We start from the raw sequence: 19,034 nt of genomic DNA, 5'->3' as shown, positions 1-19,034 counted from the left end.
TCCCCTTAGGACCCTCTTCAAGCTACATCGGATCCCTCTCGCCACTCCCCTCTGTGCCCTGGGAGCTTTCCTTCACGGCATTTCCGTTCCTCACTATGACACCTTCTGGTTGGAGGGCCTGATTCAACCTCTCCCTCCCTCTAGGCTGTACAATCATGGAGGCAGAGATCCTGTCTGACTGTCCGCCACACCCACATCCAGAACAGTAGCAGTGCTCAATAAACATCTGCTGAACCAACTAATAAGTTACGTTGACAAACACACAGAGCACAAAGATGAGGGACACGGGACAGTCCTCTTCAAGGAGCTGACAGACCAGCTGCACGGTCCAGTCACCAGGGAGGAGTTCCACTTCATCCCAATACCCGGGCCTCCCGCGGAACAACTCCAGGCGCGTGGCCTGAGGGATCTGTTTGTGTTCTCGGAGCTCTCCAGGCGATGCTGAGGAACTGCCAGGGCTGAGTCTCTGGTCTAATGCGAGAGGCTGGTCCACAGTTACCGTACAAAGGGATGCATGTTCTCCTGTAGCAGCAAGACCTGCGTGGGGGGGTGGAGAGGCCTGCGTCTGCATGCCCCAGGGCTGTAGGGCTGGGCAGGGGTGACTGCTGAGCACGTAAGGTGGCCACTGAGACTGAGGACCTGAATTTTACATTATGATTGCAATGGATTTAATTATAAAAAGCCGTATGTGACTAGAAGCTACTTTACTAGCTAGTACAGACCTAGGGTGAAGGACACAGAAGTCATCCAGGTGAGGGTGGAGGGGGTGGTGGTCAAAGGTCACTCTGCTGTGGCCCCAACCACAAGGAAAAAGGCAACCAGACTCTGCACACGCCCTGCACTCCCCACCCGCACAGCCAGGGACAAGCTCCGCTCCTGCAGCCAGGGCAGCTGTGGCCGAGGAAACGCTCTAAAGAAAAGCACAGCCCTCGAGCAAAAGAGCCTGTGTGAGCCGCCGACTGATGTGGCAGAGGAGGAAGCGTGTCTTCAGCGAGGACACTTGGGGAAAAGGAGTCGCATGGAGCTCCAGGCAGTCAGCAGGGCAGCACCGCCCAGCTGCGAATCAGGGACTCCCTTCTTGGCGGCGCACAGGCTGAGCGCCTGGAGCACACACTGGGACATTACGGAGAAGTGACACTTATTCCTGAGGCAGATGCTGGCTCATTAAGCTCTTTATAACAGCAGAGTGGCCCATGCCATTTGTGGATGCCTGAATTAAGACAGGGGGGCCGTGCCATTGCTTCCGCTGCCATTCCCCATCACCAGGTGGTCATAAGCACCGACTATGCAGCAGGCAGTTCGGCAGAGGCTTCAAATACCACCTCATTTTGTCCAGATAATATTCTGCAAGTCAGTTATTATTTTCTCACTTTGTGGTGAGGCAGTTTAAGATTTAGGGAAGTTAATAATTTACTTGACTTTAACAAGTGGTGACAAAGCAAGGATTCAAACTCATGTCTACACTGCCTTAGTTTCTTTTTTTTTTAAAGGCTGTATAGTATTCTATGTATAATATACTTGTGTATTTAGCAAATCCCCTGTTTATTTTCTGTTTTTCCAAATGCTTCGAGGAACCAACTTGTACATAAATTTTAAATATACTTTTAGTAGTGCATAATAGACATACATACATATGAAAAGGTATATAAACCCTAAGTGTAGCATTTGATAAATGACCAAAAAGTAGACATAACCACGTAATCACCCCCAAACCCAGAAACAGAACCATGCCGGCGCCTCAGAGGCCCCGGTGCCGCCCCGCAGTCATCCATCGGCCTCCTCGCTGGCAGCGGGTGCCTGTGAGGGCCTGCCCCTCTCTGGGAGTCACACAACGCAGCGAGACAGGAGTTACAAACTGGGCGTTAATTCAGGCCACGCCTTGAAACAGCACTTGGTCACCACGTAAGGAGACAGCTACCATGTATCTACCGTGATTAGAAGTTAGTGTTTTATTGGACATAAGAAATGAGCGAGAGGTACCAAGGAACCGGGTGTGAGAAGTGTGAACAGGAAGATTACAGAGCGTCACAGGCCTCGGGGCTCAAAGGCCAGAGACGATGCTTCCGGTGCAGGAGGCGGGATCCCCAGCCCGCGAAGGAGAGCAGGGCCGTAAAGCAGCCGAGGGCCGAGTTCTGCCTCGTTCCATGTTCCTTCCAGCACTACAAGCTCATGATGATTATGAATATAGCATAAATAAATCATAAAACTTATATGCAATGTAAGTGCATGGCACTTACGGCACTCCCATGAGGTGGCAGGCTCTTGGCAGATATGAGCTCATTAAGTCCCTTCAACAACCCTGTAATAAAGCCGCCATCCCTGTTTTACGGGGAGAAAATGGATGTTCAAAAAGGGAATTGACCGCATGGGGCAGGGCGAGGATGCCAACCTCCCTGTGCCCCCCTTCAAGCCGGTGCCCTTCCCATCAGACCCTGCTGCCCGCCCTTCAGGTTCTGTTATGGTACAGAGAAGTGATTTCGTAGGAGACCTGCCCTCTGGGTACGCAGCTGGTACTGCAATAATGACAAGGGATGTGAGGGAAGGGACCTGGAAACTCATTTTCTGTTCCCCGCCTTTCCTTCCCGGGGGCGCTGGACCTGCAATGCATTTCCCTGGTCCCCACACTTATCTTAATTTGGTTTCCTTCTCAGCCATTCACTGACAACGCGCTTTTCTCTTCAAGGCGACAGTCACTGGCCCAAAGTGGAAACATTTAGGTACACAGCTTACCTGGCATGCCCTCGGCCACAAGGCAAGAGTAGCCGGAGATACGTCCAGGGCTCCATCTAACGGCCCCCCTCACCCCTGCCCCTCTCTGACTTCCACTGATTTTCTCCCATCCAAGCACTAATCAGGCCCGACCTTGCTTAGCTTCCAAGATCAGATGCATTCAGGGTAGTGTGGCCGTAGACTTTTAGTGATTTTCAAATGTGGAAGGTATACTCCAGAGAGAAAAGATCCTCATGTGTAATTGAGGCCACTGGTTTACAGATTGACACAGAGATTATAAATATCGCCTATGCCACTTGTGGCAAAATTACCTATCATTTCACTAAGTATTTAACAAATGTTTTATTAGAGTTGACAGTCAGTATTCTATTACTTTCAGGCACACAGTAGGGTGGTTAGACGTTTATATGACTTTCGAAGTGATCCACCATCTAGGAAGTTTTTAAATGTATAATATAACCCACTGCAACTCATGTTTTTCCTTTTACTTTGGAAATAGGAGGAGGGTTGGACTGAGGAAAAAAAAAAAAAAAGGAAAAAACTGCACTTCTTTAACCTACTGCTTTTTCCATTTGGATCAAGACTTCTATAACCTCAGCATCTTACAAACAACAGGGAAAAGGGCAGGCATTGCCTAGAAACCATGTTTTCTGCTTTGACGAGTACTTACCTTGACCAGAGTTATAGATGGCTTTCACAGACTTCTTCACCTTCTGTAAAGCTGTTCTATCTTGGTCTAGCGCCTGAAAGAGAAAACACAGGGGAAAAAGATGTTGAACAACTTGGTGAGCTCAAAAATAAAACCTCATTCGTAACGACATTTGTTTTGCCGAGTACCATAGCAACAGCAAGCTGACATATTTATTAACAATGGAGCATTTTAAATGCACGGTCCTTCCACAAAGCTCAGGGTCGAGGGTGGTGGATACTGTGGTTGCGGGTCGGTTATCGTTCGGAGCGGTGCTCAGGAGAGCAAATACAAGGCGCCTGAGAAACCATAACACCCGCCTGCCTCAGCCGGGAGGGAGAAAGGCAAGCTTAACCAATGAATGACACAGACCCGAGAACAAAACACATCTTATCACCTGATGGCCACTTCAGCCAGAAAGAAAATACTCAGGGTGTGTTAACAAGAGTGCCCCGAGAGCTTTTCACAGCACTCTAAACTGGAGGATCGCTTTTAGTGCTAAAAAAAGTTTAAGACATAGTACCCGCTTGGTTTTAAAATTCTGTTTACTGAAAAAGCACAGCGTGGAGAATGCCTTTAAGTGGTTTCTCACTGTCCACCGCGCTGTGAGGTGAGGAAGCCGAGGCTGAAGAAGCCTGACCTGCGCAGTGTGGCGGAGCTGGGACTGACCCTGAACCTCATCTAGCCACGACCTGGTCCTGCGTGCCAACGGCATCTGCAACGCACAGGCACTAAGGGAGTCTCGTCAGAAGGGGGGACTACCACCAGCTTAAAGAGACAAGTCCAGGTTAGAAAATTACAAGACATGCAGGTTGCAGGAGTGTGTGAGGGAAAGAAAGAAATGCAAATGTGCAAATACGCGCCGATTTAAGCGATGGCAAGGTCATTTAAAAAGCAATCCTAGCCCGGCCGGTGTGGCTCAGTGGTTGAGCGTCGACCTATGAACCAGGAGATCCCGGTTCAATTCATGGTCAGAGCATATACTTGGGTTGTGGGTTCGATCCCCAGTGTGGGGCGTGCAGGAGGCAGCCGATCAATGATCCTCATCACTGATGTTTCTATCTCTCTCCCTTCCTCTCTGAAATAAATAAAATCAATTAAAAAAAATAATCCTAGTGGTCACCATTTATTTTTTATAGACGCGTTATTGCCATCATTTTTTTTTTTAATTGGATGAAAGCCCGGGCCTTAGAGAAGCGAAGCAGCCTGCCATGGGTCACACACCAAGTCAGAGAATCAGTGCCCGCCCCTGCCAGGTCAACCAGGGCACCTCGGCGTTCCAGAAGGCACGCCCACGTTTCCCCTGGCGCTTACCACCCCCCAACTCCTTCTGAGAGAGGAAGCAAGGTCTGCTCGGGAAGAGAATAACCCGTCAGTTCAGCTCCTGGGAGTGACGGCCACCTGGGGGTGGGTCTAAGGGGAGTTCGTGGGTGGGCATCGATGCCCATGCACACCTAGCGTTCCTGACTCCACATGAGCCGAGGGCTGTGGAAGATTTCAGCCGTGACCTTCTAGGAGACCAGCTATCTGCTACCCTTCTATTTCCCCCTGGGAAAAGCCTCAGAATTTATGTTGAATTTTTACCAACTCATCTATGAACTAATAGGGTGCCAAGTTCACACTTCTTTTTTTTTCTTTAAAGGGAGAGTGGAAGAGAGAGAGGGAAAGACAGAGAGAAACATCCATGTGAGAGAAATACATGAATTGGTTGGCTCCTGCATGCACCCCGACCAGGGCCCGGACTGGGGAGAAGCCTGCAACCAAGGTACCTTCCCTTGACTGGAATCGAATCGGGGACCCTTTGGTCCTCAGACCAACGCTCTATCCACTGAGCCAAACCGGCTAGGGCCACAGTTACTTTTAAAAGTTATTAAAAGCATCCGAGTTTGACAGCTCCATCACAGTTAAGTCCGGGTGACAGGCTCTTTTCACACTCCGGTATTTGGCCCCTGGCAGAGGCAGCCAAGGAAAAGGCACTTGTGAGGGCTGCGGGTTTAAGAGCGCCCAGGGACACTGTCACTCAGTCACTCAGGACGCCCTGCAGCCTCCAGGAACAACACGCCTAAATGTGCACCCAAGCGCCACTCCTCCAGCTGCCTGAGGGGCAGCACCTGCAGGGCCAGCTCATGTCACCTTCAACAGCAGCTGAGAGAAGCGGTGGAGAACGGGGGCTGGAACATTATCAGATCTCAGCCCATCCCAGGCATGTTACCCCTGCCTGCATGCTAAGCGAGATCTGAAGGCGAAGAACTCACAAGGGTGAGAGAGAGAGAAAGCGAGAGAGAGAGAGAGAGAGAGAGAGAGAGAGAGAGAGCAAGAGAGCGAGAGTGAGAGCGAGAGAGCGAGAGAGCGAGAGAGCGAAGAAGGATGAAATAACAACTAATCTCCAGGAGAATATGCTCAGCTCTAACAACAGAATAACACCATCCCTATTTAAAACCTTCCAATACAGCGACGTCACCTTCTCTCCGGGACTGAAGAGCAGGGGAGTTAACCTAGAAGGGCACTTCCAGCTTTGATATGGAGACTTCTGACCTTTTTTATAAACTTGATTTTAGAGAGAGAGGGAGAGGGAGGCACGAGAGAGACCTCGATTGGCTGCCTCCCTTACACACCCCCACCAGGGCTCGAACCTGCAAACTGCGTGTAAGGGACAATGTCTCAACCAACTGAGCCACCCGGCCAGGGCAGACTTCTGGCTTTTGTTTCATGCACAGACCTCACAAGGTTGGTCATCTGAACACACGAAGATGACACAGGCTGTTGGGAGACAGGGTACCAGAGAAACCACCCGGACAGAAGCATGATGTGAGAGCTGGCAACCAGAAGGATTCAGGAAAATGACACAAGCAGGAGAGCGAGAGAGGGGGGCGGGGGGGGGGGGAGGGAATGAATGACACAAGCAGACACCAGGATGAAAAATTCCTTCAGAGTCTGAGGTGACTACGATGTTCTCAGAGACCCACAGGAGCCGGCCACGCTTGCTCCCACCCAGGGCATTTGCACTGGCTGACTGCTCTGCCTGCAGCTCTTCCCTAAGCTATCCAATGCCAGGCTCTGTCTTCTCACGCAGCCTCAGAGGCAGAGCCCCTTCCTCCCAGAGGCCTTCTGGGCACCCTGGAGCGGCGCACACCCTCAGCCCCCCCGCTGCTCTCCCACACGCTTCACGCTCTTCTGCGGGAAGAAGCATGACCACGCCCCAAAGAGCCTGCCCCTGACCTGTTTACTTTGACGGTCCTGATCTCCTTCCACCTGTGTAACCAGTTCAAGGCTGAAAGCCACTTCCAGTGCCTAGCAGATGGTTGATGCTCAAAAATGCTCAGGAAATGAAGTAACAAATGACTGACGAAATGAATTCCTTAGTGTTCTCAGCTCCACAAAACAGAAAAGTATGCAAAGTAAGACGGCTTGAAAATGGGTGAATAAAATAAAGTTCTGAACTCAAAAAACGTGGCTCTCTGTAATTCTTCCCCTAATGTTTTTGCACAGCCAAAGTGTAAATCAATAGCATATACATTTTAAGTCAGTTTTGTACCTTAAGATTGGTATTCAACAACTGCTTAAAAACATTGAGACATAATACTTACATTAAAGAGGCAGTGGCAATCCTATTGTTATTATTCATTAAAATGTTCAATATTAGAATTACTAAGTCTATGGCACCTCCTTTTCAATATACTCAAGTGGAAAAAGCTGCTCTTATTCTGGGTAGATGTGATTTTTTTTTAAATAAGCATGAATGTTAGGAGCCAGATCTTATGCGTGTACTTAGAGAAAGGAAACAATGGATGGCAATGAAATAACACCGCAGAATTCCTCAGATACACGCCGAGGTGGACAGACATCACACCGACCCTCCGGGGATGCTGAGCATTCAATGTATCCATGGACCTGGAGGAGGCTGACAGAAAGCCTTGCGCAGAGCAGGTGCTCAAAACCTGCTGGCTAGCGTTACCCTCCCACTGAAGGGGCTCCTGAGCGAGGAACCCCTAAAACCCATGCAGCAGTCACAGCAAACGTCTCCAGAACAAGTACTCCTGCCAGCAAAGGGATTTCTTCAATGAGAAGAATTTTCACTCACTTGGGAAAAAAGGGAGTGTTTCTATTTTATTCCTTTACTAGAGGCCCAGTGCACGAAATTCGTGCGGGGGGGGGGGGGGTAGAGGATGGGGGAGGGGCTCAGCCCGGCCTGCACCCTTTCTCAATCCAGGACCCCACGGGGGATGTCCAACTGCCGTTTAGGCCCGATCCAGCAGGGATATCTGCGGGATCGGGCCTAAACCAGCAGTCAGACATCCCTCTCGCAATCTGGGACCACTGGCTCCTAACCGCTCTCCTGCCTGCCTGCCTGATCGCCCCTAATGGCTCACCTGCCTGCCTACCTGATCGTCCCTAACCATTCGCCTGCCTGCCTCATTGCCCCTCTCCACTCTGCTGCCTGCCTGATTGCCCCTAACCGCCTCTGCCTCAGCCCCCGCCGCCAGCTTCATCCAGAATGACGTCCAGAAGGTCGTTTGGCTGTCTGGTCTAATTAGCATATTATACTTCTAGTGTATAGGATAGCTGCACTCAAAGAGGTAAGTTCGAAATTTCGAAACTTAAAAGCTGCATTTGTCCCCAAGTCACCACAAGGCAAATGCTCACCTCTGAGTGATCCTTTTAATGGGGAAACGAAGGGCAGAGAACTCTGGCCTCGTTGTGGTTTAGACACTAGCTGCTTCGGCCTCTGGCTTGCTGAGTAGCCATACTACCTAGTGACTGGAGCGGTTAGGTGCCTAATTCACATTCTCTAAGCGGGAGACAGAGACAAGTTCTCCCGCAGCCTCACAGCCAAATCAATAAATTATTTACCTACTGTAAGGCCCCACAAATGACAACGTCTAAGTGTATAATTATAATGTAAATCAGAAATAAGTCCAGAGAACAATCCAATGTGGTAAGGAAGAGCATTGTGAATAAAGGTGACAGAGGCCGAAACCGGTTTGGCTCAGTGGATGGAGTGTCGGCCTGCGGACTCAAGGGTCCCAGGTTCGATTCCGGTCAAGGGCATGTACCTTGGTTGCGGGCACATCCCCAGTGGGGGGTGTGCAGGAGGCAGCTGATCGATGTTTCTCTCTCATCGATGTTTCTGACTCTCTATCCCTCTCTCTTCCTCTCTGTAAAAAATCAATAAAATATATTTTAAAAAATAAAAAATAAAAAAAATAAAGGTGACAGAGGAGAGAATGACAGGGAAATACTACCATGACCTCAACGAAGAGGAGAGGCGGGCTCGGGCTAACCATGCAAGTGCTCGCTCTGAGGATCAGCACGCTTGGTTTCTGTGTCATTCGCTTGCGTATTCACATGAGCAGCTGTGCCTGGCATATACAGACCACGGCCCTGCCAGGCACTGGCCTAAGTGTGCCCACCGAACACTGCATCTACCTCTGCCTCCCCAGCGGCATGGCCCCTCTCCACCTGCTGCAGCAAAACAACAACAACACCTTCACTAGAACACTAAGCGGGAGACCTGTACTGCTCTTGATAAGATCGATGAAAGAAGAAGTTACTCATAAAATATTAATCCTTGCTAGCCCGGGGCTTTATCCGCACTTGCCATAGCTTTTAGGTCTGCAAGGTCTGTCTCTTCCCCCGTTCAATAAACTAGAAGCTCTCAGAGGATTAACGCTGTGTGTTTCTTTCTTTGCATAGAAGATGCTCAGTAAGAATTTGCTGAATTTAATGAAAGGAACACACACACACACACACACACACACACACACACACACACACACACAGGAGGAAGAAAGGGTGAATGGATTCATTGTTACTAGAATAAAATCCAGGTCCTCACTGCTGCCTGCCAGGCCCCCTGGGGTCCAGCCCGCTGCCCTCTGCCCTCTGTTCCCACACTCTCCACCACTCAAGTCTAATGCACACCCACAGTTTTTCTGAACCCATCCAGTGTGTCCCCGCCTCAGAGCTTTTGCAATGGCTGACCTTTCTGCTGAAATCCTTTTCTCAAAACTCCCCCCACTCCCGGCCTGCTCCTTCTCACTCTCTCTTTTTATTTTCTCAGGGTTCAGTTCAATGCTGAGAGCAGAGCCCAGGTTAATTTGCGAAGCTGAAGTGGGCACGGGGTGCTGGGAAGCGACCCGTGGGACAGCTGTGCAACCCAGCATCACCGGAGGTTCGGTCTCCAAGGGGAGCACGGACGAGCTGCAGACAGGCGCAGCTCACAGTAGAGGAAGTGAAGATGTTATCGCTTGTTAATTTCAAGACGAATGTGAACTGAATGCGGCTGCTACACCAGGGGAAATGATCACTTAAAAAGAATTTTTTGATTTGCATAATGAAACTAAAAACGGAAAGTTAAGAAACAAGGAGGCATCGATCGGACTATCGGGCCTCAGAGGGAGGATAGGGGAGGGTGGGGGGAGGGTGGAGAGATCAACCAAAGGACTTGTGTGCATGCATATGAGCCTAACCAATGGTTAAGTTCAACAGGGGGTTGGGGCATCCGTGGGGAGGGGTGTGGGATGGGAATGGGGGGATGAGGACAAATATGTGACACCTTAATCAATAAAGAAATTAAAAAAATAAAAAATAAAAACGGAAAGTTAACGTGTTATCCACAAATACGGGTTTTAAGCCGTTTGAGCTATTTCAGACTCTACAAAGGGTCCTTAAGACTCAGGGTCTCCTGTGTCCACACAGGTTCAATCAGAAACATCTCCGCTACCTATGGCTGCACGGCTGCACGAGGTGGGATCTCACCTAAGGTCTGTAGATGCTGAACTATTATGATTTGGGCCCCAAAGATTCCATGTGGCACCTTCAGAAACACATCCTGAACATTCTGAGGACAGATTCCATCCAGGCATGAAAACACCACCCACCTATCAAACTCCCCAAAGCAAAGGAAAGGTACCACAGAAAACGGTAACCCACAGGAGTCCACCTTCCTGCGTTCGCAGGCACTGCTGGTGGGTGTGCGCACATCTGGAGGGCAGGAACCACGCCAGGCCCGGAGCAGGGGCTCAGTCATATCAGGCAAATGAATCTGGCCCACAGAAGGTCACTCAAGTGTTTAGACCCTGCCAAGGACGGGAAGGGGTGGAGGGGAGCACCCACAGATTGGGCTGGTCCAGTCACCAATATCTCCTGCACCCACACGCGAGGCCCACACTAGCTGCGGAGATACCTGGTGAAGACAAGACACTTTCCTTCTTCAAAGTGGGAGACGGAAACCGAGCAAGGACACACAGACATTCCTGAGAAGAGAGATGCTTGGGGTTCAGAGGCACCACGGAGACCAGGGGCCTGGAGCACGTGGCCACGTGGCAGATAAAGAGATGGGCAGGGGCCAGGTCATGCTGGGAGGAGAGGCCGTGGACAGCAGTTTGCTTTATTCTGAAGGCAACGGTTAGTGAAGACAGAGCCTCTGGGGTTTTGGAAGAACGAGGCGACTCGTCCTGACCTACCTTCAAAATAGTGGCTCCGCTGATGTGCTGGGAATGGGAGGCAAGGCAACAAGGCTGGAAAGGGAAGAGCCCACAAGCGAGGCATTTCACCAACAGACCTTCTCTGAGGAATCTGTGTGGCTCAATCCACTTCCTGCCCCTGGACCCCACCGCAAACTTCAGGCGTCCTCCAAAAATACGCCTGTGCCCTCCGCACCATGCAGCACCTCCGAGGATGGATCAGGAAGCTGGGCCGGACCTGAGGTCACGTTCCTCTTGCTTAACCCTCTGTACCCAACAAGCCACTAAACCCGCCAGTTCTCCCTCCCAGCACGGTTAAGGCCATCGCAACAGCTCCTGCCTCCGGGACCTGATGCTGCCCAGCCAGAGCCTGGCTCCATCTCTGGGTCGTTCCCATGTTCGCCCTCCACACCCCTGCCAGAGTAGCCTTTGCCTCTACTCAAAGCCCACCCAGAGCTGAGAGAGCCCGTCCCCACCTCACCCCAACCGCCTCACAGGCTCCCTTCTGCAGACGCCCACCGTGTCCTCTGACCTTTCTCTTTAGATCCAAATTCACGGTGCCCCACGCCCGGGCCGCCTTCTGGCCTCTGTGGCCCTATCTGTGTTGATTCCAGGAGCTAGAATTCTCTTTTCTCAACAACCTCCTGCCTTTGGCATTGTCTTCGCCATCTCCTTACCCATCCTACAGACCCAGGCTCAACCTGTAAGACCGGGCTTTAGCACGTCTCCTGCAAAACCTGCCCGTCCCCTGCGAACGCCTTCCTTCATTCCCAACGACTGTTTCTTACATCCCTACCTCCGACAAATGGTAGCAGACAGCCTTCTAAGATGCTACCTATGTACTCCGTCCCTTTCCCCCTTGTGGCGCCAGCCTTCTGACCCCTCCCCAGGACTTCACTGATCGGGGTCACCTGGCACCCCAATCCGACTCTGCTCCTCAGACCTGGCAGGTTCCCAGCTCCCTGAGCTGTGAGTTTGGAAAACTGGACCAATCTGCAGTCCCTCCTGGCTCTGATTTTCTGAAAAGCAAACGCTTTTTGTCTTGGGAGATATTATGTGCACTGCTTCAGCTAAGCCTGTTAGCAGGTTAGGTTTTGTTTCAAATGGAAGACATTTTAATTTCCTGAAAGTGACACAGCTGGCATCAACAGTGAAAGGCCCCCCCGGGGAAGGATCTTACATTCGATCTCTATGCAAAAAGGGTCGCCCACAGCTCTGGCCTCACATTCTAATCCCGGCCACTCTGCATCCCTGTGTCACGTCCTGTCCTCCAAGACACATTTCCAAAAGCTCGTCTCGAATTTTGTATCGAAAGACTCTACCAAGCATATCAACAAGCGCGAGTAATGCTTTTGTGCAGGTGAAGAGACTGAGCCAGAGCAAGTGCCCAGGGCCAGAAAACGCGTAAAAGATTGCAGCCAGCTTCTCAGCCCGAGAAGTCTAACTCCAACGTCTGTGTTCCTTCTGCCACGCCTGCTGGCCTCTCCATTTACAAACCACACTTTCCTCCACGCGTTACCATGCCCAGTATGCCAGGCGCCGAGCTCCGGACAGGTGGCCCATCTCCCGGTTTGCGGAGGACGGACGCTGGAAGGGAATACGAGTCATGACCCGTTGGTGACGCCTGTGTCTCGGCTGAGGTTGGACCTCATGTGTGTTCTCCAAAGGAAGCCTCAGAGCTGCTGCGTGCGGGTCTGGTCAGCACTGGGTGCTGCCTTTTATTAAGACAGACAGACAGACTTCACTCCACAGAGGAGACCAGGAAACCCCAGCGACGCATCTGCACGGAGACTTCTAAAAGCGAAGAATCGCTTCCCATGGAAAACATGATCGCTGAAAAGACTAACTTACTATTAAAAAACACACCGAGGTGAACTACAGTGGCACTTCCGACCCTGTGAGCTGTAGAAAGCTGTTTCAGAGAGAGGCTGGAAGTCGTCTGGAGAAAAGGGAGGCGGAGACAAATCTGTGTAGCACGCCACATGCTAACTACAGCTCTCCTCTGGGGACCCACCGCACAGCGAATAGGAAAGACTGGGCGAGTTCGAAGAAATGGGTATCACTCTATAACCCAACAAGCCACAACTAAAATAACTGGAATGATTAATTAAAATCAGAATACTTTTGTTTTTGTTTTTGCATACCTGCAGAACAATGTTAGGAAACTCTATATTTAAAAAAGAAATCTAACACAGTTAAACCTAAAAAACTATACTAGGTATAATCACTTAAAGAGACCTAATGATTTTCTAATGTCAACAACAGACACCATCAGGAAAAAGAGCAATTACTCCAATCAATATTTAACAAAGCCAAGACAGAAGAAGTAAGAGGAAAACACAACTGCAACAAAAACAAAAGAAAAAGTTGGCATCTGTAGTTAGTTTGTGGAATTCTTCCTTTGCTGGTAGAGAGATCTAGAGGAATAAGGACAAAAGACATCAACACGAGAAACTGAAAATAGTAAACACCCGCAAATGACTTCAATCACACGGATGACTTTTAAATTCCAACTAAAATAATACTGAAGTGTCTTTTTATCCTCCCACGGCTGTGAAAAACAGGAAAAGTCATAAAAACCAGGACTGGAGATACTTCAGAGAAACATCACAATCCATAGAAAGGACAAATTGTGTCCCAGTCACAAAACGGCTCCTCCATTTCACCTAGGAATCCCTCGCGCTCCTGTCAAAACTACCACCACTTGCTCCCTCAACAAGAAACAAAAAGGAGATACTATAAAACACGTCAGCAGGTTTTATAGCATAAAAAGTTAGAAATAACCTAGACCCAGTTATTTGGCAAAATAAAACAGGAAACAAATACGGGGCTTAGAATATGTTCCCTAAAAATTATATATGCAATTAGAAAGGTAAGAACTGCTGTTTATGAGGGATCTATTATGTGATATATGTGCAAATGCTATGAAACACCTTTTAGAACTTAAAAGCACAACCTATATAATAAAAGCTCAATATGCAAATCGACTGAATGGCGGAACGACCAGTTGCTATGATACGCACTGACCACCAGGGGGCAGACGCTCAACGCAGGAGCTGCCCCCAGCCTGCAGGCCCCAGGCCAGCCAAGGTGGGTGCCAGCAGGGAGCCCCCCCGATTGCCCTGCCAGTCGCCTTACAGATCAGCTCTGATCGCCAGCCAGGCCGAGGGACCCTACCCGTGCACCAGGCCTCTAGTATATTATAAAGATATGAATTATGCAGCAATGTAAAGTTTAGAGAGATACACAGAGATGTTTAAAAACAGTTGCTAGCTGGGACTGTTATAATTAGAAAATTGTTTTCTTTTAAAATAATTCCCTTATACAATATCATAAGGTTGGCTTAGTGTTAAAATTTTTAAAGAATATCTTGTAACACAGTCAATGTCTGCTTTTCCCTCAGCAATTGCAAGAGACCCAACAAGATGTTAACTTTCATAGAAAATGAGGAAGAAATAGTACATACTCTCAGTAATTTCCTTGTTGCCTTGCAAACTGTACATTTAAAAAATTAGTAGAATATTGTGTTTCAAGAGCTTCTGTCTGGGCCAAATAGAAAACAGTAATCACAGCAATTACCTTGGGAACCTCTAATTTCTGCTGTAGTTCTAAAGTTCGGCGTGGCACACCCACCCACAAGTACCACGGCCTTTTCATCATGAAGCAATTCCAGCTCCATGCTTAGGAAAATAATAATTATAGGTAGAACAAGGTATTTAAAGACCAAAAAAAGTTATGAATACACCATTTCCATATTATATCATAATGAGAGTTCCTTAAAAGAATTAAAACCTAGACCAGAAAGGAGTTTCCTGAGTCACATCTTTTCAGGATCTTTAGAATTTATCCCACCACCTAATAGAACAGCTTTTGTTGGAAACAGTTAGGAACTAATGAGCTAGTTAGTCTTTTAGCAACAGATTAGGAACCAGTAAGCTAGTCTTTTAGCTCCCTACCAGCTCTGAGGCTCTATAATGTCCCCCTAAACCTGTATGTCTTGACCCAATGATTCAAAATACAGTACTGATGTCACTTAAGCTTAATCACACAATTTTATCTAAAATCGAGAGTCACGTGACTGCCGACCAGGTGCTGGGATTTAAACATGGTGGCTAAGAGCACAGAATCTGGGGCTCCGCTACTAACTAACCACATGACCGGGCCCAGTTCCTGAGTCCAGCTGTGCCTCAGTTTCCTCCTCAGTAACCCATCTCACAGCTACATGGATGAAGTGAGCTCATTACGTAAACGAAGAGCTTAGATGGTGCGTGGAACAGAGGCAACCCTCGACGAGCCTCAGGTAGAATGTGCAGGGCAGGCACTTTGATTTGTTTTTTCCTAAGGTTCCCAAGAGGCACGGAGTCAGCGGGAACCACTCTCCACGGCTGCTGGTGTTTCTCTGGAAGGAAAAGCAAAGGGATGTGTAGCTCTAGGACCATCCCCTCTTCAGACCGGCGATCTCCCTGGAATGTACACAACAGCCCACGGTGGTGTGGGAAGAAAAACATTAGAACCTCTCTTTGTAGTTTATGTTTTGTAATTATACATATTGGTACAGGAGCGTGTGTGTGTGTGTGTGTGTGTGTGTGTGTGTGTGTATGTATGCTCAGAAAGGTTTTATAAATGAGCTGCGCAAAACCACTGCTGTGCATGGACACCAGGTATTACTTCTCTTAGCTATGGACCGCCCTGTGGGAAATGCACACTGAGATGGTGGGAACGCAGCCCGGGAGCTGTCTGCTGTCTGTCCAGAGATGACCCCACTGTCCAGTGCTCAGAAGGACACTGACAGTCGCCCGTGGGTGTTTCTTCAGTAGCAGCAACCACTCTACAGCCACCAACACAGCCATCGGTGCTTTGGGGCAGTATCAAGCGGCATTCATGTTACTCCCACATAAGACAGCATACCTATTTCCTTCTCACGGTTACTGCTTGCATCGGACTTGCCCAGCTGCCCAAATGCCACCACCATCTTTCCTTTCTGAGGAAATGAAGCTCGGGGAGACCAGGCGGCTTTTTCTAGGCCCACTGGGTAATAAGCATTGTCTCAAGACTCACGTCTCCCAAGTCAAAATCGATGCTTTAAAAACACAATTCTGTTCTCAGGTGTCCCGTAACCTTAGTGCTACTTGACTGCTAAAAGCAATAAAGTAGGTATTTCTCCCCAGGCTGGTGTCTCCTGCCACGAGGCACTCAGAACATCTGCTTTCCTGGCAAAAAGGAAAACTTCAGAACATTTTGGTTTTGGTTAACACGATATGAAGCTTCACCCATAATTCCATGACTCTAAAACAATTTTATCTTGACTTCATGTGCATGATTCCTATGTAACTAAGGGAGGTTTCCCGTGTGGTCTGTATGCTGATTTTTTCACTTAACACTATTCCGCTGCCTAGCATGCCAGCACTCTGGGATGTCATCTGTCTCCTGTTGCTGAAAGGTAACCTAATGGCCAGTGTTTTCACTTTCATAATCAAAGTATTTACTGTTTGTAAGACCACCTGTTCGGCAAGTCTGTCAAAGAATCAAGTTTCTTTGAAATAAGGGCAGTTTTAAGTTGCGGATGTTTCTAAACTTGATTATAAAGGACCAGCAGGCACTAATGATACCTTCTAGTCTATTAAAAATTCACATGCCCCCAAGTCACAACACTGACAAACGGTCTTAGGTTTTACTCTTCTAAAAAGCTATCACATGCCAGAAATGTCACAAAGATCTAAGGAATCCTCTTGCAAATTACAGTTGAGTGCAATTCAGGATAGTGGTTAACGCAAAGTGTAGGCACCTTAAAGGTACAATGGTTAATGTGCACCATCCTCCACTCTAACCCCTCCTCCCCCGACTCTAACTCACACGCACTAGCTGGTCTGTAACATGCACCCTTTCAAACAAAGCTCCCTAGGGATAGCCATACTATGTCCCAGAGCCAATGGGCGGCCTGGGGAGGCAGTAAGTGCTTGGTAAGCAGTAGGCATTCCATAAGTGGTACATTTAGTTCTGAGAATGGAACTCCTTGCGATTACGGCTGTCTCCCTCACAGTTATATTCCAAATGCAATGGTCCTGGTGCTCATGCTTATATAGACAATGGATGATTACTGACGGACTTGCTGATTTCTTCCTTAAAAACACCTAGAAATATCCAAATGTCCTCGTCAATTCTCCTGTTCCTTTCATTTTTTTCAATATTGGGGTAAAGGGTATGAAAGCATTTTCCCTATTTGTCCCATCAATTTGAAAAATAAATTCCAGAAGGGCATCTGTCCATTTACTTACGGAATTTTTTTGAATGTTTTGAAGGCCAGGGGTCAGAAGAAAGGAAAAAAAAAGTCTCCCCACAGAGTATGGTTCACAAAATCCATGACCTGAGTTAATTTAAGAAATAGCAATCCGCCTGTAATCCAGAGAAATAAGGTGCTGACTCACGCACGAGGAAGGCGGGAGGTTTCTTCCCTGCCTTGGGATTACTAAGCAGGGGAGAATGCTCCACTGGGATTTTCCCCGAACTCCCATTTGTTCCCAACAAGCTTCAAATATCCTCGTATTTTCCACTCCCTTTAAATGTGTCCTTTCATTTCAGCCAATAACTGAAGTAATTTCTCACAAGGTACTGCCGAGGAAAGAAAAGCTCAGAGTGGTCGTCTGAGTGCTTACAATTCACTTTATTTTTTAAAAAAAAGATATATTTATTGATTTTTTACAGAGAGGAAGGGAGAGGGAGAGAGAGTTAGAAACATCGATGAGAGAGAAACATCGATCAGCTGCCTCCTGCACACCCCCTACTGGGGATGTGCTCACAACCAAGGTACATGCCCTTGACCGGAATCGAACCTGGGACCCTTGAGTCCGCAGGCCGACGCTCTATCCACTGAGCCAAACTGGTTAGGGCTACAATTCACTTAAACCCCGCCAGACCTCTTGCGGGGCTATATGGGCACTGCCCGGGACGCGAGGTCTCTTCTGCTGCCTGACTGTGCGCTCCCGTCTGCGCTAAGACCAAGGAGTAGATGGCAAACAAGACAAAGGAGCATGGCTCTGAGCCAGCAGGGGCTGGGGATGACTGTACAGGCTTCTCAAACAAAATCAGCGGAAATTAGAAGTGCTGTTCTTCAATAAAACCCAATGGGCCGTCATGACCGTGTCACACTCGGTCTCTAACCCGCTATGCCACGTGGCCGCACATGACTTCCCAGGTTTCAGGCTCTGACAAGGGACAGGAAGGGGCGGGAGGTGGGAGTTATTTACATCTGGACAATGTCTTCCTAAATGCAAGCCACCCACCTCGCCTGGTGCTCGAATGAACAGACAGTGAAACGAGAGGAAACACATGGGGCAGTGGGTGTGGTGGCCACGAGCCTGGGATCTTCCCAATTTTCAGGGGGGTTCCTGGCTTTATGCCACTTTCACCTAACATGAGCCCTTCTTCCAGGTTTGAGAAGGACTAGGAAGAGGTGTAGAGGGATGGGGTGCTTGAGAAATACTGGGGTAGGGTGCTATGTATGCATGGTAGGGTAAGGGGGGTGGGGCAGGCTTGGGGGAGCCTAGGGTAGTGGTCGGCAAACTGCGGCTCGCGAGCCACATGCGGCCCTTTGGCCCCTTGAGTGTGGCTCTTCCACAAAATACCACGGCCTGGGCGAGTCTATTTTGAAGAAGTGGTGTTAGAAGAAGTTTAAGTTTAAAAAATTTGGCTCTCAAAAGAAATTTCAATCTTTGTACTGTTGATATTTGGCTCTGCTGACTAATGAGTTTGCCGACCACTGGCCTAGGGTCTCTCTGATTATGAGAAAAGACTGCCAGGCATCACATGGGATGTCCACATCCACTGTGGTCTGTCCAAATGAGACGCTGAGAACCCCTCAGGTGGAAGCACCCTCAGGCAGCCAGAGAGCTGACACAGAGTAAGAACCTTGGACAATAAAATCTCAATGCTAGTGCAGAGGCGGCCAGGGGAGTTGGGGTGGGGGATTCTGGAGGGGACGGGATTACAGTCAAGGGACCTCTCTCTCCCTTAGTTTTTGTTCTTAGTTCCACGACTACCGACATTTAGCCCCCCGCAACTCTCACAATGCTCACACATTGTATATGCACAATAAACACTTGTAGATGAATAAATAAATATGGCTAACAGGTGTAAAAGGGGAAAAAAACAAA

The 19,034-nt window shown here is 48.7% G+C and overlaps 1 protein-coding gene across 1 annotated transcript in view; it reads right to left on the bottom strand.

Moving 5' to 3' along the window:
* Positions 1–19,034, bottom strand: part of ASAP1 (ArfGAP with SH3 domain, ankyrin repeat and PH domain 1) — a 217,895-nt gene that overhangs the window by 69,908 nt on the left and 128,953 nt on the right. Inside the window, exon 4 of the mRNA XM_079796332.1 lies at positions 3,401–3,473. Coding sequence (XP_079652458.1) covers positions 3,401–3,473 — 73 coding nt within the window. The remainder of the gene's footprint in view (positions 1–3,400; positions 3,474–19,034) is intronic.

Source organism: Cnephaeus nilssonii (genome assembly GCF_951640355.1).
Source record: "Cnephaeus nilssonii genome assembly, chromosome: 18".
NCBI classification, from domain to species: Eukaryota; Metazoa; Chordata; class Mammalia; order Chiroptera; family Vespertilionidae; genus Cnephaeus; species Cnephaeus nilssonii.
This window is presented reverse-complemented; position numbering and strand designations above follow the sequence as displayed.